This window comes from Zea mays, chromosome 1 (assembly GCF_902167145.1).
Source record: "Zea mays cultivar B73 chromosome 1, Zm-B73-REFERENCE-NAM-5.0, whole genome shotgun sequence".
NCBI classification, from domain to species: Eukaryota; Viridiplantae; Streptophyta; class Magnoliopsida; order Poales; family Poaceae; genus Zea; species Zea mays.
The window spans coordinates 264,011,178-264,035,308 of record NC_050096.1 but is presented as its reverse complement, the minus strand read 5'-3'; the positions used below and the strand labels follow the sequence as shown (position 1 = coordinate 264,035,308).

Genomic DNA, 24,131 nt, shown 5'->3' with positions numbered 1-24,131 from the left:
TGCCTTCTGCTGCATCAGACAATATACTTGTTTTGTTTTCTTCTAGGATTATATTATCTAGCTTGTAGATTATATAATCATCTAATGACTAGCTTATGGATTATTATATAATAATTTATGTTGTTTATTTATCTCTTAACTTATTTAAGCTGGATTGTTGTTACATAATATAGAGGGTAAACAAATAAGACCTTAGACCGTCTCCAACAACTATCCTATCTTTTTCTCTATTTCAATCTTTACTATATGAACAGTGTAATTACAAAGTAAATCTCTTATTTTACACGATCTGATGCAGACATTCTTTATAAAGTTAGGGCTATATGATTGATTTTTTTTCTAAAATAGTTACCATTTTTTCACAATACATATTTCCACTTTTTTTAATATATCCTTTTCCCCTCGATGCATCTCCTGTTTCTCTTTTTTTTATGTGTTTCATATCTTTTTTTGCTTATTCTAAGTTATCGTGATAAAAAAACATAAAACGTCAGATATTTTAATACAAAAGCAGTAGTACGTAGTACTCATGCTGATGACAGGGCACTTATTTCTGGGCCATGCAGCCTCAACTACCCATGCTGACAAACAGGTCAGGGCACTTGCCATTTGTGCCAAAGTTCCTGCAACGAGCACGCTGTCCTCTCGAATACTATGCAGGCAACAGGTGCAATTATTATGGCATCCGCATCCAGAGAGCAGCCGTGTCGTCTGTCGTGTGTGCTGTTCTGTAGTTGGCAGCAAGTAAAAAACGCACTGCCAAATGCCAATTGGCCATGCCATGCCTCTGAAGTTCAGACAAGGATTTCTCACTAATGTTTTTACAAGGGAGAATATGATTCTCACAGTATAGTGCAGGAAGTGCCCATCAGAAAAAAAAAAACGAATCGTCAACAAAATTTGTTAGGACCTGTTTGGTTAGGGTTGGATTAAGGAGGATTGAAGGGGATTAAATCCCTCATATATAAATTTATATAGGAGGGGATTTAAACCGCTCCAATCCCTCTTAATTTATTTCAAACAGAACAACTCCTTAAGTGCGAGCTTGGTAAAACGAGGAAAAAAAAAGAAAACCAAATTCAATATATATATATATATATATATATATATATATATATATATATATATATATATATGAATTGATGTGAATTCAACTACTTACAAATAAGGCCTAAGCAGATGCTCCAATCAACTGAGGTACTGATTTAATTTCTATGCTGGAGTTGTTATTGCTTGTATTATACTACTTCAGTTCTCGAATATTTTTCGCCGCTAGTTCATTTTCGAAATAAAAGGTGACACATAAAAAAGAACATAGGAAGTATCATGTACCACAAGCTCTGGCCAAAATTTAGATCAAATAATGCAGTCTTCTAGTATCGTGCGTACTCCCTCCGTCCCAAATTAAAATTTATTTTAACTTTTTAGTAGATTCATACAATAATTAATATATATGTTTAGATTCGTTATCATCTATATGAATATAGATATAAAAATCTAGAGCTAAAACGGTTACTATTTTGGAACGGATGGACTATTTTTTATCACGAACGTTCCTAGTACATTCTCAAAAATCTTTCAAACATGTTTTTGTGATTGGTGGGAGTATGACCAAAGCAATGTTGTCAATAGAAAAACTGACGTCTGGGTCATGTTTTTTTAACAAAAAGATACAGAATTCCTAGCAATTTTATATGCATCCAACTATCAAAGAATATAGAAACAGCTGGCTTTAATTCGTGTTTGGTTCAACGAGACATTTGCAGCAACCCAGTACTGAAACTAGACGGTGTTTGATTCAATGAACGGTGACACGAAGGAAATGAAATCAGACACCACTGTAATCGCAGTGGTTCAATCTTTATTTGGAGATGGAAATAGGATCTAATTATAGACGGTGGGAATGGTTTGCAATGGTAACGCATAGTAGTAGTTGGTTACGTTACATTTTAGCCAACCAAACGGCTAGTAGGATCTCATCTCATGGAACCTACTCCACTAGCCGGACCTGAATGGATTGGAACACCGAGGTGGCAGCACAAGGTTGGTTTAGATCAGAATCTGATACCACCAAGACCGTGTCTCCGGGTTTCACTGAACCCTTCGACCTCATCAGGCTGATGGTTTTGTTGAAGTTATCCTCCATGCTATTTGACAATGGTAGATGAAGTGGAATCACTCCCCAGTAGAGGTTCATGCTCTTTCTTGAATTGGCATTATCAGTGAACGCGAATATGGGAGGGTTGGGTCGGTTGCGCGATAGAAGTGATGCCATGTGACCATGCTTTGTGTAGACAAATATGGCATCCACAGCAAGGTTGTTTGCTGCAGGATAAAATGATGTTGTGAGAATTCAATAGAAAGGACAATGCTTTAAACAAGAGAGAAAAAATAAGTACCCATTTCTACAGCACAGCTGCAAATCTGCTCTGAGATCCGGTCAGGCAATGCAATTGCAAGCTGATGCCGTGGAAGAAGTTTCTGCATGTTTTCCTCACGGCTCCATGATTCCATCCTTTCACTGGCTGCACGAAGTACAGATAGCGCTTTTTGGGGATATGCACCTATAGCTGACTCTGCTGATAGCATCACAGCGTCTGCATATTGCCGCACTGCTTCGGAAACATCGGCCACCTTCATAAGGAAGTGAACAGGAAATGGTTAGATAGAACGATCCAAGCCTTTTAGCCCCAAACGCACCAACAAAAAGGAGAAAACAAATGAGATATAAAAAAACACCAGTAGCAGTAATGTTGCTAGATATTAGGGGATCCAAAGTCTAGTTTTAAGGCTCAGGTGGATTGCTGAAGGCAGAAGTCATGTTTTGAGATCTTTGCTTCTTCTGATGTATTATAATTAGGTTACCTCTGCTCGAGTTGGTGTTGGGTATTCAACCATTGATTCGAGAAGCTGAGAAGCAACTATCACAGGCTTGTTCAGGTGTCTACATAGTTTAACAATTGATTCTTGAATGGCTGGGATCTGTTCAAGAGGAATCTGAACTCCAAGATCCCCTCGTGCTACCATAACTCCATCAGATGCCTCTATGATGTCTTTCAGGTTCTTGAGAGATTCTAGACTCTCAATCTTTGCAAATACTTTGATGTGCCTGTTATACAACCAGATGAATAAGATTGGCAGCTTTAAATAACATCAATAGTAATACAAGTACAAGCTGAAGTCACAAAATATCTAAACCTTATTTCTGAGTTTTTATTGAAGAGGTGGTTTCCCTTGCTAAGTTTGACACAGATACATCAGTCAAAATTTTAGGTAAACTTTTCAATTTGGTATTAAAGGGAACATTGGCGCAGTGCTAAAGCTGCTGCCTTGTGACCAAGAGGTCACGGATTCGAGTCATGGAAACATTCTCTTGCAAATGCAGGAAAAGGCTGTGTACTATAGACCCAAATGGGTCCGACCCTTCCCTGGACCCCCACACAAGCGGGAGCTCATGCACTGGGCTGACCCTTTTCAATTTGATATTCAGCTGCACAAATTGTAAACAATTAACTACATCAATAACATTAAAATATATTGCTATGCTACACAACCTTCACATTCTCCAGATTAGACGCGGTGTTCACTAGATACAAAATGCATCATTTATTTATTGGAAGTCATACCTGATGCATACATTTCTTTGTTTGGATTTCAATTCGGTAATGGTAGGTATAGCAAACATAAGTTTTCATGTAATTCACCACAGCATTTTTCTATCCAGCATCCAGACATCACCTACATTCTACAGTCCTTATGTATATTTTAAGCAGCTCTCAAGCAACAAATAACTATGGATATTTTAGAGCATTAGGAAGTAAGTGGAAGCTATCTACTCACTCTAACGATCTTCTAGAGAGGTAAGCTTTCAACTGCTTTATATCATTAGCATCATTTACAAATGATAGAGCAATGCAATCAACTCCTTCAGCTATCCCAAATTCGATGTCAGCCCAATCCTACAAGATAATACGGGCACTCAGCAAGCAGCAGATACATAGTTGTGGCCAATGAATGATAGAGAAATTAGAAGATTATATACATATCACAAACAACAACTTTTTCATGACAAGCAAGTTGGGAAAGTATTAGATGATATTGCTCACATAAAAAGTTACCCAGAAATTTCATGGTGGCAAAAGGATTTGTTTTTTAATTATCGACCATAAGTCAAGTACAAGGATGGTCTATGAAACGCTGCTGCATTCTTAATATGTCAAGAAAAAAGTTGCTTCAGAAGAGAACTATACAAAATTAATACATGAGTTGCAGGAATATCAAGTTTTTTTGTTCCAAAATAACCTTTGTTGACAATGTAGGAAGGCCAAAGTTCCTTTGAACTATTTTTCCGTTCCTCCAGAATGACAATTTGGCTCGAGGAAGAAGCAAACCTGGGTCCGTGCACTTACAGCGCAAATCATTTCCTATTTTCTCAGTAACTTCAAATGTTGCCATTCCACCATCTATTACAAGCTCATCACCAACCAAAATGCCTGTAAATGTGAATAAAGTTGTTTTCTAATGAGCCATTTTAGAACTCATATTATGGACAGACAAGAAACAAAGCCTTTTCATCTTCAGACCTTCAGAAAACTTATCAAAATTCACATGCATTGTGAACTGATGGGCTTCATCAGCTTTTTTGTTTGTAAATATCCACTCTGACCCATCCTGCAATACCATGGATAGACAAAAAAAACTATTACATTTTTTTATCAAAAAAACTATTACACAAGCCACTCTGACCCATCAGCATATACCATATAGTTGAGGGACAAGGGAATGGTGTCAGTGTCACAGTTACTATATAGTAACCTCAATAATTTTGTTTAGTGTAATCTCTACAGTTCCATATCATGATACACATTGGATAAGGACACAAGTCCAACATACTGTCAAGCTATGCCAATGAGTTGTGGGGCCTGGTTCAGTGTTTCTACTTGTAATTAACATGAACTGGTGGTATAGATGAAATACGCAGTTGGCTTGTGTCAACTAAGTAGACTTATATGTATATGCATATTATTATACTTTATAATACAGAAAATATTCTGGATTGAAAGGGCAGTATACTCTGGATAAACCTTCAGTAAACACTTTGCAACAAGACAATTTCTCAACCTACTATTGCCAACCCATACATTCAGTAATTACCAAAAAAAAAATCTTGCTACTAACCCACATGCACATAGATATATTCTGACAGCTAAAACTACCTACTTAGACCAAATGGTTTCAGGACTGGCACTTGGGTGATTCCAGTCACCATTCACCAATCACGTTTTTGGTGTGACAGGGGCAAGCAAAACATGTATTCTGCAGGTTGTTATTTCGCCACTACTTGTCAGGATTCAGAAACATATGATCTCTTGAGTAAGATTCTGGAAATTAATATCTGTGTGCAAAACTTCCAAAAAAACACTGACCAATATCAAGATCATGGTGAACCAATATATTATCAATACTAAAGTATAAGGACAGAAAAAATAGCAATTACTTTAGCGACATCAAGTACATCAAATACCCTCAGCACAATTGTACTGTCAATTTCAACATATCATTGCTTCAGTAGCAGTCAGTCTAGTAGAAATCCAGTAATAGTCCAAGTATCTCAGCATTACACAGGTAGACAAATGAGAAATCCTTTTAGTATTGAACAAAAAAATCCATCAATATATATATGGCATTCCTTATAAAAGCAAGTGGACCTCAAACCGAATCCAATCAAACATCAAAAGAACTGGATCAGGATAAGGCTCACATTGTACCACTATCAATTTATCATCATGTTGCAAGAAGCAAAACAATTCCAGAATATTCCAGAATAAGACCACCCTAACCAAAGGGGGGATGACTCCAATCTAATCACACCAAATGAGCATGGGTCACATCAATAGATGAAATTAATCCCAGTTTCTTTCATCACAAGCGAACACTAAGTGATGCTACCGAGTTATTGAAAGCAGTGCATGTGCATACATACTTACAACCGGTTCACTGCACAACCACATAGATCAACAGCGACAAAGACAGTACAGAAATCGTGTGCATGTAGTAGATGAAACGAGATCATCATCACGACCAGATGTGGCGCGGGGGATCTTATTGACACAATGTAAGAACTGGATGAGAAGCAACGCAGAGTAGCGGAGACCAAGTGACCAACCTACCTCGGCCTTGACTGAGGTGGCGCCTCCGTGGTCCGCGACGAGGAGCTGGGAACCCTCGGTGTCGACCATAAGCGTCACGCAGAATCCTCCCTCCTCGTTGAGCCTCCGCACAGAGCGCATGGCGGCACGATGCCACTCCCGGCCACCGTGGCAGAGGTTGATCCGCGCCACGCCCATCCCGCCGCGCGCCAGCGCCGGCAGCGCCTCGACGCAGGCGGGCCCCACCGTGCACACCAGTTTCGTTTTCCGCATCCCCAAGAACCCTTTCTCCCGCAGCTCCGCCTCCGACACCACGTCCATTGTCGCCTCCCCCACCGAGGCGCGGATCGGGTGGCTGGCCCCGTGGCGGTGAGCCGCGGGGGAGGAGACGGCGACTAGGTAGGGCAACGAGCTGGTAGTCCTGGCGGAGGCAGCCATTGGGATTAGGGTTTGCGGAGAATGAGGGAAGAAACGGAGGCCGCGGAGGGAGAGGAGTCAGAGGTGGTGTGCCGGCGGACGCTGCGAGGTGGGGAGCCGGGAGGGAGGCTTGTGCTTTTGTGCAGTTGTGCGAGTAGTTGAGCTGCCCCAAGCTGGAGGACGGCAGCTCGCAGGGTATGACATGTGGTCCGACCTGGCAAGCTGATGCGGTGATGCCTACTGGGCGGCTTGGGTGCTGACGTGTGGGAAATGTGTGCCTAATTTGTTTTTTTCCCCCGCGTTCTGCGGACAACGTGACTCTAGAATGAGAACGAAAAATTCTGAAGATTTCTGTTTATTCGTGTGTGGCAAATTGATCGGTATAGATATTCAATTCAAAACTCAGATTAATGTTTGAAGAAAGAAGATTCGATAAGCATGAGGAAACGAGCATATATGTAATGAAGAATTTTATATAAAGTCTTTTATCTCTACTATATTAAAGCATTTCGTGCGTCGTCCACACGCTCGTCTTTCGATTCACGCGCGACAGCCGTTGGATAAGTCCGCGCTCTTCTCCCTCCATTGACCTCTCTGTTTACTTTGCAGCCCTCTCCCACTCACCGGCCTCCCTCGTTTCCTCCGCCTTCTCTCCCACTCATCGGCCAAATTCAATTGCACCAGGTTCTCCCTCCTTCGACTACGAGCTTCATAAGAGCTGACCGGACGATTGATACAGTCTGCGCCCGCCACAAATGAATGAAATTTTTATATGTACAATATCTTTTGTCGATTATATGAAAAATCATGATCCACGACGACGTTAATAACCTTTAGAGTAAATTCTATTACTATACACGGAACAAAGAAATTTTGGCGGCCAAAGTCGTCAGAAATAAGCAACTTTCAATGATAGTTGGTCTATTTCCAACAGTTGTATGTCCTTGGACAATACTAGTCAGAAATAAGACTACTTTTGACTGTAGACGTCGGAGGTAGTTTATGTGTGGCGAAAACATGTGATTGTCTGATATTACTATGATAGGTCTCATGTCTCCAACAGCAAACGACCATAACAGCGACAAGTGGGTCCCACTAGACTTTTTTTGATGGTCCAGATGGCCCATGGAGTGTCCAATGACTCGGAACCAGCCGTCGAAAATAGATTATCCTCTCAGCCACCGAAAATAAATGAACCAAAACAAAAAAATTGACATTTTTTCTCAATTACCATAATTTTATTTAATATATAGCACATTCATATAATACAATTCAATATGTGTCATATTAGCAATACTTTCATCAAAGCACAGGAATATCATCAAACGCATAAGAATGTCATCACACGCTCAAATAGTTCTACATCATTCAAATACAAGTTCAAGATTCATGAATGAGTTAAAGTCATACAAGTCCTAAAACTTAAACATGCACGGTTGCAACACATAGTGCAAGTACTCAGAAATGCTCATATCACTAATATCCACCACTTGGGTGGTTCGAATTCTGTACACTACCTTCTCCTGGACTATGGCTCATGGAAAGGTTGTTTGCCCACGAAGTCGCGATGTCATCTTGACCAAATTGTTCTCCTGGTGTTGCAATCTACAGAGGAGGGGTTTGAAAATTCTAGAAAACAAATTTTTAGATATTGTAGACTAAGTTTTGCTACACTAATATAATAAGTTTTGCTGAATTATTATACTAAGGTTTGGTACAATGGATTAAGTTTTGTAAAGTATTTTTTGCTATTATAGATTAAGTTATCTATATATACTATACACCAAGTTTTGTAGATTAAATAGGGCTAAAAAGGACGAATGAATGTGTATGATAATACCTGCTATGGAGGAGGCCAAGTAAAGTGTGGAGGAGGTGGAGGCAGTGGTCCGAAAGCTAGAGGTAGCATCCCAAGGGCTATCATCTGGATGTTTGTTTGTTGCGCAAGTTTTGTAGATTAAATAGGGTTAAAAAGGACGAATGAATGTGTATGATAATACCTGTTATGGAGGAGGCCAAGTAAAGTGTGGAGGAGGTGGAGGCAGTGGTCCAAAAGCTAGAGGTAGCATCCCAAGGGCTAGCATCTGGATGTTCGTTTGTTGTGCCACTTGCTATGAATGAGATGCATATCAGTATTTAGGAATTATGAAACATACAAGTTTCTAATTGTTTTAAATAAGATAGTAGTAAAACTTACTTCAAGAAAAGCCTACTGCTACATGAGTAGATATGCATAATATTGATTTTGCTGCATTTGGTGATTACTTTGTGCCCTCTGGTACTCATTTTGCTGCCTTACCACTTCATGCAGCCTAACAATCTCCAACTATATGGATGTGCAAGAACGAGTACTCGACATTTGCGACGACGATGACCCTACCCTACCTCGACGCCTCAACTACCTAGATGCAATCCCTAAATCAAATATACTCAACCTACTACAAGAGTGCATCACAAAATCAGTAGACTCGAAACCATGGAGAAAATTTTAGAAGAAAAATGAACTCTTCTCACCATCTATGGACTTGTCCTCTTGCACAAGCACATGTCGCCTTAGGGTCAAGTGGTTGGCTCCTCTAGTCGCAGTCTTGTTCGTGGCGCTCAATCATCTGCTAACCACATGCTTCCTAGAAAGAAACACACCATAGAAGAATTAGACATCATAAATATGATGAAATCAGATGCTATAGTACGAAAACCTCATCTGATGGTCGGTGATCGTTTAAGAGATGTGTAGTTCTTACTAATTAAAGAGGGTGCTTACAAACTTCCTAGTGCTGCCACATGAGATGGCAAGCTCCTTGAGTGACGCTCTAGCCAACTAGGATCAAAGTTTAAGAGTAACAAACACAACCACTAGCTTGAACATGAACCAAGTGCTCTTGGAGTTGAAGAACATGTTGGTGTGTTCTCTATCACAGTTTGGAGACTCAATCTCTCAAAGAATTAAAACGAAAAGGTTGAGAGAAGCTTGAGGTGCTGAAATGGAGTGAGAGAGAGGGACAAAGTTTTCTTCTTGAGCACAGTCAGGTATGGTTGCACACATGACCATTGAAGGGATAAGGAAGAGGTGGATATACCCCTTTTCTATCTAGTGGTCAAATTTAAGTCGCTCTAGTGCTAGGTTGGGCACGGTAGTGCCGTTTTAACCAAGCAACCAAGAGAAAGAAAAAAGAGATGCTTGCTGATGTCGCTAGGCTTTGAGGATGTTGTGGTTCATCTTTTGATCACATGGTTGCACATTGAAGCTTGTGCATTGTGTCCCCCTTAATAGTGTGGCTTTTTCTATACTCATATAAAATGAATTTAAATACCTTTGAGTAGATTGTCATGTCCTTTAGTAATTGGGGCTCCACCATCACATGTATTATCCTCTTTTTCATGTAGCCTACTTGCCAACTAGCTAAATCTTGCTAGTCCTCTAATTGCATGGTCACTATCACCAAAACCTAGAATTAGAGCTTGGTTGCACTTATAGATTCAATATGCAGGATTCTAAGCAAGATGTCTTACCAATGTCACATGACATTATCCTAATTGATACTCAGTGTCCTTCGACACTTGATGAGTGAAAAAGGATGTGTGATTTTGTATGCCTTCATAGTTGGATCCATCATATATGGTATGATATGTACATGTCCAGATGTTGCTTATGCTCTAAGCATTGCGAACATGTACCAATCTAACCCTAGTGAGGCTCACTAGGTAGCTATTTAATTTATTTATTTATGGAGGTGGCGAAGAGCTCATTGTAATTGGTTGCATTAATGCTAGTTTCCAAATCGATAGAGATGATAGTCAATTGCAGTCTAGATTTGGAAGAGAAATAAGTTAGAAAAGTTCCAAGCAAGAGACAGTGGCCAAATCTACAACATAGGCCAAGTATGTCACAACGTTAGAAGTTGCTAATGAGGATGTTTGGATCAAAAAGTTTGTTTCGATGTGGTTCTGAGTGCGTGAAATCCTTTGGACCTTTATTATGATAATAATGGTGCCATTGCATAGGATAAGGAACCTATATTGTACCATAAATCCTAACACATACTTTGGTGCTACCACCTTATTCTTGAGATCGTTAACAGAGTTGATGTGAAGATTTACATAGCACACACAAATTTGAATATTGTTGACGACCAAAACATGAGGCACGCATGAGTGCAATTAGTATTAGGTACCTGCAGGATTGACTTTAGTGTAAGTGTAAGGTAATTGTATAAATGTCTATATTTATGAGTGTTGAATAAAGTATTATTTGTTCCTTTGAATTATCATTATCACATTGATTGATGAATACATGGCTTATTCGTGAAACTCTATGTTTTGTAGTGTTATTCAAAATATCCATGATCTCATGTCATTATGCGGGACAATAATGATTTTTATAAACTAGCACACATATTGATTGATCATCATGTTTCATGGATCATTGATATAGATGTATCAAATCAATAATGTGGACACATGATAAAGTTTATGGTGTTAAGTGACCCACTCCGAGATGTTGTTGTTGGGTTGTTGTGTTAAATATGTGCCATCAAGCGTTCTCGAGGTATAATTACTAAAACCTTAGACCTAAGATCGTCATTATTTTATCACTATGTGTAGTGATGTATCTTGGGGTTGTCAAATGCTATCCCATAACTGTATATTTATAAAAGCAGGTTTCAGATATACTAGAAAACATATGATGGAAAGTGACTCAAGATGGATTTTGTCCTTCCTACATAATGGGAGAGATATGTATGGACCACTTGATATGGTTAGATTAAGAAAGTGCATGACCATGCTAATATAATTAAATAGTTAATCATGATGTGGCTAAAGAGTTAGTCATAAGTTGCAATCTAATCCATTACAAGATCGAGTGAGTGTTAAGCTAGTATAAGGGTGGCATAAATCTCGAGTTGAGTTTGATAGGTACTGTATGGAAACATGACCAAAATATATGTATATCAAGGTTCGACTCATCTGATCTTTGTGTGCATACGAGATTTAATATATTTTGTTAGGCGCTATTATTCACTAATGCCTTAAAAATGATTTTCGATTATGGAGCCTACACACAAACCTAACAAGTCATATACTCAAGGGGTTGCAATGTTTGTATTATTGATTGACTCTAGTGAAAATGAAAGATTATTAATTATATACCGAAGGGACAACTATAATTTATGAGAACACTAATCACTACTCCAAAAACATACACTTCCTACGGTTTTTTAACTTCGTACAACTTTTATAACAAACCGTAGGAAATAAATAACTTTCTAGAGGCAACTGGTAGCTCTAGGAAATAAACATAACTTCCTACGGTGTTTTATAAAAGTTGTAGGAAGTTAGCTTTCATATGCTGACCCGTGTGTGCGGTCAAGCGAGCCGCTAACTTCCTACGGCTGCCTCTAGAAAGTTAGCATGGGCAGCTAACTTCCTACGACTGCCTCTAGGAAGTTAGATTTCAGCTTTTGACCAGTCAAACAAAAAGGTAACTTCCTACAGCCTGCTCTAGAAAGTTAATTAACTTTCTAGAGTACATGTACAACCTCTAAAAAGTTAAGTAACTTCCTACAACTTTTCTGTAGGGAGTTATTTTTTTTATCTTAAACCCCAAATCAAACTTATCCTCTTCTCACTTTCCTTTCTCCCTCCCGTGTCTTCCACCTACCGCCGACCAGGACCGAACGCCGCCGCCGCAACACTTCATCGACGCAAGGAAGCATGACATTGGGCATTTTTACCAAACCATCTCTCTCTTGTCTTCTTCCCTTGCTTATAGCCAAGCTACGTAGCGTCTGAAGACAAAGGAAGCTACAACGCCCGAGGTCCCCGTTTCTGCGCCCACCGAGGCATCGCACATGCGGCCACCCACACCCAGGCGCCGCAAGGGGGAGTGAGGCGTGGAGGTCGAACAATGGCGGGCAGCCTTCGCCGGTCCGTGGACCTGTAGGCGCGACGCGAGTGGTGTTGGCTGGTGCGTGATGGGATCTGGGAGTAGCAAGGCGAGTTTAAGAGACCGAATGGGAGCGGGAAGGGGAGGAGGGAGAGGAGCCTGCTGCCACTGCCGAGCTCCTCCTGCTTCCGTGGCTCCACGATGCCATGCGAAGGCGACGCTGCCGCAGCAGCGGTGGACTTCGAGGTGAGGGCCTTCCCACTCGGTTTCGTTTCCCTTGCGGTGCTTCAAATCTGTGTCACGGCACAAGCTAGAGCAGCTCATCAGGCTAGGAGAAATCTGATAGAATCTGAAGATGCTAGCTTCAGGAGCTCCTACAGAAGGATGGGGTCTCGTGAACCTTTTGAAGGCAATGTCTGGTTGTCTGCTATGTCCATGATTAAGAATGCTCTGGCTGGATTCAACACCTCCCTTGTCTGTTATGGCTAGGTACTACTACTGATCCGAGTAGTATGTTTCGTGTTCTCTGCTCCTAGGTTCCTGATGCTTTGTATGTGTGTCCGATGCTACTAGATTGGCACCGAGAAGATATACACCATGTTGGGCCCTCTCGGCGCCATGGTTGACAGTGGCTCTAACCATGCTGACTGTGGCGTCGTTCCTTGGGTTGTCCAGAAACGATTCTCTCGGATCCAACGAGTAAGGAGGTTCTTCACCTGTCCTTCCTTTTTGGTAAACTTTGAGTGATCTTGTTTGCTGACTTTGTATGATCCTTATACAAATGATTTATTCTAGGAAAAAACAGATGAGGATGGTCTGTTTTGGAACAAGGATATACCAAACAGATGATATCCTTTATATGGTATAAAACGCATAAGATTATATGTAGAGTGGATTATTCTATTTCAATCATTTAATTGCTATCCTTTCTGAAAAAATATTTAAGCTTTTTGCAAGAGCGGGATACGTTCTCCCCTATCTATAATGACTGACTGTACTAATGTATTTGAGGAATTGTATGGTGAGATTCAAATTTGTACAAGGCATGTTGAAGAGTTTAATCTCTGAATTGTTGCTTCTCTATTACTTCGAAAGAAATTTTAGAGGATAATATGAGTTTTCTTTTCTCTTGTTAGGCAGGCTCATGTTTCTCAAGTAGTTGAATTCATTAGATACTGTCATCATCAACTACACTATTGCAGTATGCCCTCAAAATTGGTTTAAGTGATGTTCTCCTTTGTTTTCACACTATGAACCTGATTAAATAGATACTCATGTATCTCGCACCAGATTTCAGGACAAGATAAATTTTTTGAACGTCATGTTCTTCGTTGACAACTGCATCAGGATACACTTATATGTACTTGTGCGAGCTATACTGGACGAAAGGACATCTAGCATACATTTTTGTCGCCACCATCCAGAACCAGGACAAGCACCTCCATTTCCAGCCTAAGGTAGCAGCCGTTATGTCTGATTACTTACTATATATGATGAACATTATTCTCTACTAAGCTGTAAATTGAATCATTCAAGGCCTAATGCACTTCCTGTATGTTATTCTCATATCAAGCCATTCTCTTTAAAATTTCCATGTGATACTTTTGACCGTGCATTGGTGGTAGAAGTCCTGTTGATAGCAGGACGATCAGGACATCAGGATCACATTTAGTTAGTCAACCTAATGTAGTCCATCATCTATTTGTTGTGATGACACTGAACTTAATTTAAATTTCTGTCATTTGTATTTGGCCCATGGCACTCTCAGATACAAATTTTAATTATGCATATGATTGTTTTGTCACTAGACCAGTAGACATCCTTTGTATATTACATTGGAAGGGTAAAAATTTGCCTGAGTTCTGTTCATCATTTACTTGTTGTTAGTTATATTATGGTGTAACTCAGCAAATATCATTTGTACATGTATATTAGACCCCTCCAGCTACCTTGCCGACGCAGGAACGAGAAGACGAGTTAGACTTTGTCAAAGCCCTCTTCGCTAGTGGAGGTATCAACCATCACTCGTCACTGTACCCCGATGGTGATCGACGATCGTGAGCTTCCATGTTATATGTTGTGATACTTGAGACTTTATTATGACTATGTATGATATATTGTATTTTATTATGACTAGATGAGATGTGTCTTATGACTATGGATGGGACTTTTGTGATGTAATTGATGAGACTATGCATTTAAATATTGTTATGTGATTGCGTGTGAGATGTTTTATATGAAAATTTGTTGTGTTATACCTGTTGATATATTTGTTATGTTGTGGAATGTGGTGTATAATAAAAATAAACATCATTTGTAATGCTGGTCAAATTAACTTCATAGAGGCCAACTGGGCTGTAGGAAGTTAGCCAGCTAACTTCCTAGGGGCTACAGTAAGCCGTAGGAAGTTAGCCAGCTGACGGCGTGAACCTACTAACTTCCGAGAGGCACCGCTGGCTGTAGGAAGTTAGCTAACTTCCTAGAGGGCTCTAGGAAGTTAAGCTAACTTCCGACAAAAAATTTCTGAGAGCCAAACTTCCGACGGGATGGCTTTACTTCCGAGAGTTTAGCTAACTTCCTAGAGTTTAGGGCTAACTTCCTAGGGTTTAGGCTCTAGGAAGTTCACTATTTTGGTGTAGTGAATGGTCTTTTAGTGTAAAATACATTACCAAAGGTCTACATGTATAAAGGGGTCGACGTGCTAGAAAATAGAGGCATGTCCTAGTCGTAGTCTCTTCTCTCCCTAGGATTTCATGTACCTAAGACATCGTCCCCACTTCTATTCCTGCATGCATAATGATAGTACATCCCAGTGTTCTATCTCCACACATGTGGATAACATGCAGGCGATATTGTTATTGTTAGTGTTGATTGGCAACAAACATGAGGAGCACAAGTGAATATATTGTTGCTTATACATGAAGACGTACAAGTATTTGCGTTATATATACAAGTGGGTATTAGTTGTTTTCCCTATGGAAAACTGCAAAAGGTTGGATGGGAGAGGAGTAGCCGAACTGATAAAGGGGTAGGCTTTAACTATTTAACCGCTCGAATTTGATGAAGAATACATTTGTTTTTTCAGCTAACAGAGGCTTGTATGCATGCTTAGAATGGACTAATTTCAGGTGCACTCATTAGCTACAATGATTTCCCTTAAAATGGAAATCCGTGATATAGCGTGGGAGGATGATCCTGATGATATTGATCTTGTCAGTTTCATTAACTCAAGTTTGATAGACAATACGAGGGATTTTAATATATTGTCTGCACAAAGGTAAATGGACGCTTAATGTATAGAAATATGGTAGAGATAACATAATTCCTTGGATTATACTTAATTTATATCATGGCATGGTGTGCATTGAACTATAGGCGTTTTGATGTAAGGAGGGAGGGCTTATACCGTGAGGGCTTCTATCTTCTTCCTGCTGAAGTTATTGGAATTAAAGATAACTATAGCTCTGAACAAATCCAAGAGCACTTGTCGGAATTGAACAACATACTGAAAGATTTCGAGGTGTGTCCCTGAAAGTCGCCCAGAGGGGGGTGAATAAGGCGAATTTGAAATTTACAAACTTTAAGCACAACTACAAGCCGGGGTTAGCGTTAGAAATATAAACAAGTCCGAAAGAGAGAGTGAAAGCAAATCACAAGCAAATAAGGCGAATGACACGGTGATTTGTTTTGCCGAGGTTTGGTTCTTGCAAACCTACTCCCCGTTGAGGTGGTCACAAAGACCGGGTCTCTTTCAACCCTTTCCCTCTCTCAAACGGTCACTTAGACCGAGTGAGCTTCTCTTCTCAATCAAATGGGACACTAAGTCCCCATAAGGACCACCACACAATTGGTGTCTCTTACCTTGGTTACAATTGAGTTGGAATCAAGAAAGAATGAAGAAGAAAAGCAATCCAAGCGCAAGAGCTCAAATGGACACAAGTATCTCTCTCTCACTAGTCACTATTTGATTGGAATTGTCTTTGGACGTGGGAGAGGATTTGATCTCTTGTTTGTGTCTTGTATTGAATGCTATAGCTCTTGTATGAGGTGTGAAGGCTGAAAACTTGGATGCAATGAATGGTGGGTGGTTGGGGGTATTTATAGCCCCAACCACCAAATGAGTCGTTGGTGGAGGCTGCTGTCGCATGGTGCACCAGACACTGTCCGATGCGCCAGCCACGTCACCCGACTGTTAGGGTTCGACCGTTGGAGCTTCTGTCTTCTGGGCCACCGGACAGTCCGGTGGTGCACCGGACAGTCACTGTTCACTGTCCGGTGCGCCTTCTGGCTCTGCTTTGACTTCTGCGCGCACTGTAGCACATTAACTGCTCTTTGCAGACGACCATTGGCGCGAAGTAGCCGTTGCTCCGCTGGCACACCGGACAGTCCGGTGCTACACCAGACAGTCCAGTGAATTATAGCGGAGTGGCTCCCAGAATTCCCGAAGGTGGCAAGTTCAGAGTTTGGTTCCCTGGTGCACCGGACACTGTCCGGTGGCACACCGAACAGTCCGGTGCGCCAGACCAGGGCACACTTTGGTTGTCTTTTGCTCTCTTTGTTTGAACCCTTTCTTGGTCTTTTTACTGGTTTGTTGTGAACCTTTGGCACCTGTAAAACTTTTAATCTAGAGCAAACTAGTTAGTCCAATTATTTGTGTTGGGCAATTCAACCACCAAAATCAATTAGGAAAAGGTGTAAGCCTATTTCCCTTTCAATCTCCTCCTTTTTGGTGATTAATGCCAACACAAACCAAAGCAAATATAAAAGTGCAGAATTGAACTAGTTTGCATAATGTAAGTGCAAAGGTTACTTGGAATGAAACCAATAATTATTTCTACTAGATATGCATGGATGGCTTTCTTCTAATTTAAAATTTTGGACCACAATTGCACCACTTGTTTTGTTTTGCAAATGTTTTTGAAATTCTTTTCAAAGTCCTTTTGAAAATAGTCAAAGGTATATGAATAATATTTTGAGAAGCATTTTCAAGATTTGAAAATTTCTCCCCCTGTTTCAAATGTTTTTTCCTTTGGCTAAACAAAACTCCCCCTTAATGAAATCCTCCTCTTAGTGTTCAAGAGGGTTTTAGATATTATTTTTGAAGAGGGTATACTAATAAGATACCACTTGAAAAACATACCAATTAAAAAACTTTTCTTAATCCATATTTGAAAGACTACATTTTTGAAATTGGTGGTGGTGCAGTCCTTTTTGCTTTGGGCTAATACTTTCTCCCCCTTTGGCATGAATCGTCAAAAACGGATACTTGTGAGTAAAATATAAGCCCTTTTTTGCTTTCTCCCCCTATGGTAAATAATATACAAGTGAAGATTATACCAAATTGGAGAGCGTTGCAGAGCGATGACGAAGGATGAGTGATTCGATGGAGTGGAGTGGAAGCCTTTGTCTTCGCCGAAGACTCCATTTCCCTTTCGATCTATGACTTAGCATGATATGCACTTGAAAACACATTAGTCATAGCACATGAAAGAGATATGATCAAAGGTATATAAATGAGCAATTTGTGCAAAATATCAATCAAAATTCCTAGAATCAAGAATATTTAGCTCATGCCTAAGTTTGGTAAAAGTTTGCTCATCTAATGGCTTGGTAAAGATATCGGCTAATTGTTCTTTGGTGTTAACATATGCAATCTCGATATCCCCCTTTTGTTGGTGACCCCTTAAAAAGTGATACCGAATGGCTATGTGTTTAGTGCGGCTATGCTCAACGGGATTATCCGCCATGCGGATTGCACTCTCATTATCACATAGAAGAAGAACTTTGGTTAATTTGTAACCATAGTCCCTGAGGGTTTGCATCATCCAAAGCAATTGCGCGCAACAATGGCCTGCGGCAATGTACTCGGCTTCGGCGGTAGAAAGAGCGACAAAATTTTGCTTTTTTGAAGCCCAAGACACCAGAGATCTTCCCAAGAACTGGCAAGTCCCTGATGTGCTCTTTCTATTAATTTTACACCCTGCCCAATCAGCATCGGAATAACCAATTAAATCAATGTGGATCCCCTGGGGTACCAAAGGCCAAACTTAGGAGTATAAACTAAATATCTCAAGTTTTGTTTCACGGTCCTAAGGTGAACTTCCTTAGGATCGACTTGGAATCTTGCACACATGCATACGGAAAGCATAATATCCGGTCGAGATGCACATAAATAGAGTAAAGAACCTATCATCGACCGGTATACCTTTTGATCTACGGATTTACCTCCCGTGTCGAGGTCGAGATGCCCATTTGTTCCCATGGGTGTCTTGATGGGCTTGGCATCCTTCATCCCAAACTTTGCAAGAATGTCTTGAATGTACTTCGTTTGGCTAATGAAGGTGCCCTCTTGGAGTTGCTTGACTTGGAAACCTAAGAAATACTTTAACTCCCCCATCATTGACATCTCGAACTTTTGAGTCATGATCCTACTAAACTCTTCACATGTAGATTCGTTAGTAGACCCAAATATGATATCATCAACATAAATTTGGCATACAAACAAATCATTTGCAAGTGTTTTAGTAAAGAGAGTAGGATCGGCTTTTCCGACTTTGAAGCCATTAGCGATAAGAAAATCTCTTAGGCATTCATACCATGCTCTTGGGGCTTGCTTGAGCCCATAAAGCGCCTTAGAGAGTTTATAAACATGGTTAGGGTACTCACTATCTTCAAAGCCGGGAGGTTGCTCAACATAGACCTCTTCCTTGATTGGTCCATTGAGGAAGGCACTCTTCACGTCCATTTGGTAAAACTTAAAGCCATGGTAAGTAGCATAGGCAAGTAATATACGAATTGACTCAAGCCTAGCTATGGGTGCATAGGTTTCACCGAAATCCAAACCTTCGACTTGTGAATATCCCTTGGCCACAAGTCGGGCTTTGTTCCTTGTCACCACACCATGCTCATCTTGCTTGTTGCGGAAGACCCACTTGGTTCCTACAACATTTTGGTTAGGACGTGGAACTAAATGTCATACCTCATTCCTTGTGAAGTTGTTGAGTTCCTCTTGCATCGCCAGCACCCAATCCGAATCTTGAAGTGCTTCCTATACCCTGTGTGGCTCAATAGAGGAAACAAAAGAGTAATGTTCACAAAAATGAGCAACATGAGATCGAGTGGTTACCCCCTTATGAATATCGCCGAGGATGGTGTTCACGGGGTGATCTTGTTGTATTGCTTGGTGGACTCTTGGGTGTGGCGGTTTTGGACTCTCATCATCTTCCTTGTCTTGATCATTAGCATCTCCCCCTTGATCATTGTCTTCCTCTTGAGGTGGCTCCTCTTGATCCTTATCACCATCATCTTGAGCTTGATCCTCATCTTGAGTTGGTGGAGATGCTTGCATTGAGGAAGATGGTGGTTGATCTTGTGCATGTGGAGGCTCTTCGGATTCCTTAGGACACACATCCCCAATGGACATGTTCCTTAGCGCGACGCATGGAGCCTCTTCATCATCTAGCTCATCAAGATCAACTTGCTCTACTTGAGAGCCATTAGTCTCATCAAACACAATGTCACAAGAAACTTCAACTAGTCCAGTGGACTTGTTAAAGACTCTACATGCCCTTGTGTTTGAATCATAACCAAGTAAAAAGCCTTCTACAGCCTTAGGAGCAAATTTAGATTTTCTACCTCTTTTAATAAGAATAAAGCATTTGCTACCAAAGACTCTAAAATATAAAACATTAGGCTTTTTACCGGTTAGGAGTTCATAAGATGTCTTCTTGAGGATTCGGTGAAGATATAACCGGTTGATGGCGTAGCAAGCGGTGTTGACCGCCTCGGCCCAAAACCGATCCGAAGTCTTGTACTCATCAAGCATGGTCCTTGCCATGTCCAATAGAGTTCTATTCTTACTCTCCACTACACCATTTTGTTGTGGTGTGTAGGGAGAGGAGAACTCATGCTTGATGCCCTCCTCCTCAAGAAAGCTTTCGATTTGTGAGTTCTTGAACTCCGTCCCGTTGTCGCTTCTAATCTTTTTGATCCTTAAGCCGAACTCATTTTGAGCCCGTCTCAAGAATCCCTTTAATGTCTCTTGGGTTTGTGATTTTTTCTGCAAAAAGAACACCCAAGTGAAGCGAGAATAATCATCCACAATTACAAGACAATACTTACTTCCGCCGATGCTTATGTAAGCTATCGGGCCGAATAGGTCCATGTGGAGTAGTTCAAGCGGCCTGTCGGTCGTCATGATGTTCTTGTGTGGACGATGAACACCAACTTGCTTCCCTGCTTGACATGCGCTACAAACCCTGTCTTTCTCAAAATGAACATTGGTTAGTCCCAAAATGTGCTCTCCCTTTAGAAGCTTATGAAGATTCTTCATCCCAACATGGGCTAGTCGGCGATGCCAGAGCCAACCCATGTTAGTCTTAGCAATTAAGCAAGTGTCGAGTTCAGCTCTATCAAAATCTACTTTGCCTGATTTGTTAGTAAGCACATAAGATGCATCAAAAGTTTTAAATGAAATATTAGGTTCATTTGATGCAATAGGAGTTTTCTTCTTAGGCAATTCAGCACGGGTTGATTGCCTAAAACTAGATGCCTCACTCTTATACATAAAAGCATGATTAGAGCCAGAGTGAGACTTCCTAGAGTGAATTCTCCTGATTTTGTGCTCGGGATAACCGGCAAGGTATAAAATGTAACCCTCGTTATCCTGAGGCATGGGAGCTTTGCCCTTAACAAAGTTTGACAATCTTTTAGAAGGGGCATTTAGTTTGACATTTCCTCCCTGTTGGAAGCCAATGCCATCCTTAATGCCAGGGCGTCTCCCACTATAGAGCATACTACGAGCAAATTTAAATTTTTCATTTTCTAACTCATGCTCGGCAATTTTAGCATCTAATTTTGCTATATGATCATTTTGTTGTTTAATCATAGCCATGGGATCATGAATAGCATCAATGTTAATATCTCTACATCTAGTGCAAATAGTAACATGCTCAACGGTAGATTAGAGGGTTTGTAAGTTTTTAACTCAACAATCTTAGCATGTAAAATATCATTTTCATCTCTAAGATTGGAAATGAAATCATTGCAAACATCTAAGTCTTTAGCCTTAGTAATTAATTTTTCATTCTCAATCTTAAGGCTAGCAAGAGAGACATTCAATTTATCAATCTTAGCAATTAAACTAGCATGATCATCTCTAAGATTGGTAATTGAATCATCACATATATTTGAACTCTCAACCTTAGCAATTAATTTGGCATTTTCATTTTTAAGCTTGGAAATGACATCATGGCAAGTGCTTAGCTCACTAGATAATTTTTCACATTTTTCTACCTCTAGAGCATAAGCTTGAGTAGGGTTAAGAAATACAAGTGATCTTAGAATAACCTTGACCATTTCATGGTCATCCCACTTGGAGCTCCCGAGGTTGCCCACTTGGTTCACCAAGGTTTTTAGCCGGTTGTACATGGCTTGCGGGTCTTCTCCTTGGTTGAGCATAAAGCGACCGAGCTCCCCCTCGATCGTTTCCCGCTTGGTGATTTTGGTCACCTCATCTCCTTCGTGCGCGGTCTTGAGTACATCCCAAATCTCTTTGGCGCTCTTCAACCCTTGCACTTTATTATACTCCTCTTGACTTAGAGAGGCGAGAAGTATAGTAGTGGCTTGGGAGTTGAAGTGTTGGATTTGTTCAACCTCCTCCGAATCATAATCCTTGTCCCCTTCTTTTGGTACCTGCGCTCCATACTCAACAATATCTCATATGCTTTTGTGGAGTGAGGTTAGGTGATGCCTCATTTTATCACTCCATATAGAATAATCTTCACCATCAAACATAGGTGGTTTGCCTAATGGGACGGAAAGTAATGGAGTGCGTTTTGAAATACGAGGATAGCGAAGGGGCATCTTACTATACTTCTTGCGCTCATGGCGCTTAGAAGTGGCAGATGCCGATTCCGAGCCGGAGGTGGAGGGTGACGAAGAGTCGGTCTCGTAGTAGACCACCTTCTTCATTTTCGTCTTCTTGTCACCCTTCCGTTGGGATTTGATAGAGGAAGAGGATTCCTCCTTGTGCTTGTGGGCGGACTCCCTTGAGTGCGTTCTCCCCGAGCTTGTGGACTTGTCGCCGGTCCCGATCTCCCTCTTGGCGGATGCTCCCGACATCACTTCGAGCGGTTAGGCTCTAATGAAGCACCAGGCTCTGATACCAATTGAAAGTCGCCTAGAGGGGGGGTGAATAGGGTGAATCTGAAATTTACAAACTTTAAGCACAACTACAAGTCGGGGTTAGCGTTAGAAATATAAACGAGTCCGAAAGAGAGGGCGAAAACAAATCACAAGCAAATAAGACGAATGACACGATGATTTGTTTTACCGAGGTTCGGTTCTTGCAAACCTACTCCACGTTGAGGTGGTCACAGAGACCGGGTCTCTTTCAACCCTTTCCCTCTCTCAAACGGTCACTTAGACCGAGTGAGCTTCTCTTCTCAATCAAACGGGACACTAAGTCCCCACAAGGACCACCACACAATTGGTGTCTCTTGCCTTGGTTACAATTGAGTTGGAATTAAGAAAGAAGGAAGAAGAAAAGCAATCCAAGCGCAAGAGCTCAAATGAACACAAATGTCTCTTTCTCTAGTCACTAATTTGGTTGGAGTGATTCCGGACTTGGGAGAGGATTTGATCTCTTTGTTTGTGTCTTGTATTGAATGTTATAGCTCTTGTAGAGGTGTGAAGGCTAAAAACTTGGATGCAATGAATGGTGGGTGGTTGGGGGTATTTATAGCCCCAACCACCAAAGGAGCCGTTGGTGGAGCCTACTGTCGCATGGCGCACCGGACAGTCCGGTGCGCCACCGGACACTGTCTAGTGCGCCAGCCACGTCACCCGACCGTTATGGTTCGACCGTTGGAGCTTCTGTCTTCTGGGCCACCGGACAGTCCGGTGGTGCACCGGACAGTCACTGTTCACTGTCCGGTGCGCCTTCTGGCCCTGCTCTGACTTCTGCGCGCATTGTAGCGCATTAACTACTCTCTGCAGACGACCGTTGGCGCGAAGTAGTCGTTGCTCCGCTAGACCACCGGACAGTCCGGTGAATTATAGCGGAGTGGCTCCCAGAATTCCCGAAGGTGAGGAGTTCGGAGTTGGGTTTCCTGGTGCACCGGACACTGTCCGGTGGTGCACCGGACAGTCCGGTGCGCCAGACCAGGGCACACTTCGGTTGTCTTTTGCTCTCTTTATTTGAACCCTTTCTTGGTCTTTTTATTGGTTTGTTGTGAACCTTTGGCACCTGTAGAACTCATAATCTAGAGCAAACTAGTTAGTCCAATTATGTCTGTTGGGCAATTCAACCACCAAAATCAAATTAGGAAAAGGTGTAAGCCTATTTCCCTTTCACAAGCGCAAGAGCTCAAATGAACACAAGTATCTCTCTCTCACTAGTCACTATTTGATTGGAATTGTCTTTGGACGTGGGAGAGGATTTGATCTCTTGTTTGTGTCTTGTATTGAATGCTATAGCTCTTGTATGAGGTGTGAAGGCTGAAAACTTGGATGCAATGAATGGTGGGTGGTTGGGGGTATTTATAGCCCCAACCACCAAATGAGCCGTTGGTGGAGGCTGCTGTCGCATGGCGCACTGGACAGTCCGGTGAGTCAGCCATGTCACTCGACCGTTAGGGTTCGACCGTTGGAGCTTCTGTCTTCTGGGCCACCGGACA

The 24,131-nt window shown here is 41.2% G+C and overlaps 1 protein-coding gene across 2 annotated transcripts; it reads right to left on the bottom strand.

Moving 5' to 3' along the window:
- Positions 1–1,823: 1,823 nt before the first annotated feature.
- LOC100272951 (uncharacterized) lies at positions 1,824–6,709 on the bottom strand. Of its 2 annotated transcripts, none has more exons than NM_001152904.1 (7): positions 6,171–6,709; positions 4,584–4,671; positions 4,392–4,493; positions 3,841–3,959; positions 2,866–3,109; positions 2,400–2,634; positions 1,824–2,325 (listed from the first exon to the last, which is right to left on the bottom strand). In NM_001152904.1, exons 3-7 carry the CDS (start codon positions 4,419–4,421, stop codon positions 1,991–1,993), a joined length of 963 nt encoding a protein of 320 aa, NP_001146376.1. In that variant the 5' UTR covers positions 4,422–4,493; positions 4,584–4,671; positions 6,171–6,709; the 3' UTR covers positions 1,824–1,990. The 2 variants fall into 2 exon arrangements, with proteins under 2 accessions (NP_001146376.1, NP_001140875.1); NM_001147403.1 differs by having other exon boundaries at positions 1,826–2,325; positions 4,303–4,493; positions 6,171–6,637.
- Positions 6,710–24,131: the final 17,422 nt, after the last annotated feature.

What these genes read in the sequence shown, in the direction of transcription:
- LOC100272951 (NM_001147403.1), bottom strand. Translation starts at nt 6,587, where the DNA reads ATGGCTGCCTCCGCCAGGACTACCAGCTCGTTGCCCTACCTAGTCGCC. An exon ending in CCACCTCAGTCAAGGCCGAG is followed by an intron (nt 4,672 to 6,170) that starts GTAGGTTGGTCA and finishes ATGGTATTGCAG; the next exon opens with GATGGGTCAGAGTGGATATT. An exon ending in CTCTCTAGAAGATCGTTAGA is followed by an intron (nt 3,110 to 3,840) that starts GTGAGTAGATAG and finishes GTTGTATAACAG; the next exon opens with GCACATCAAAGTATTTGCAA.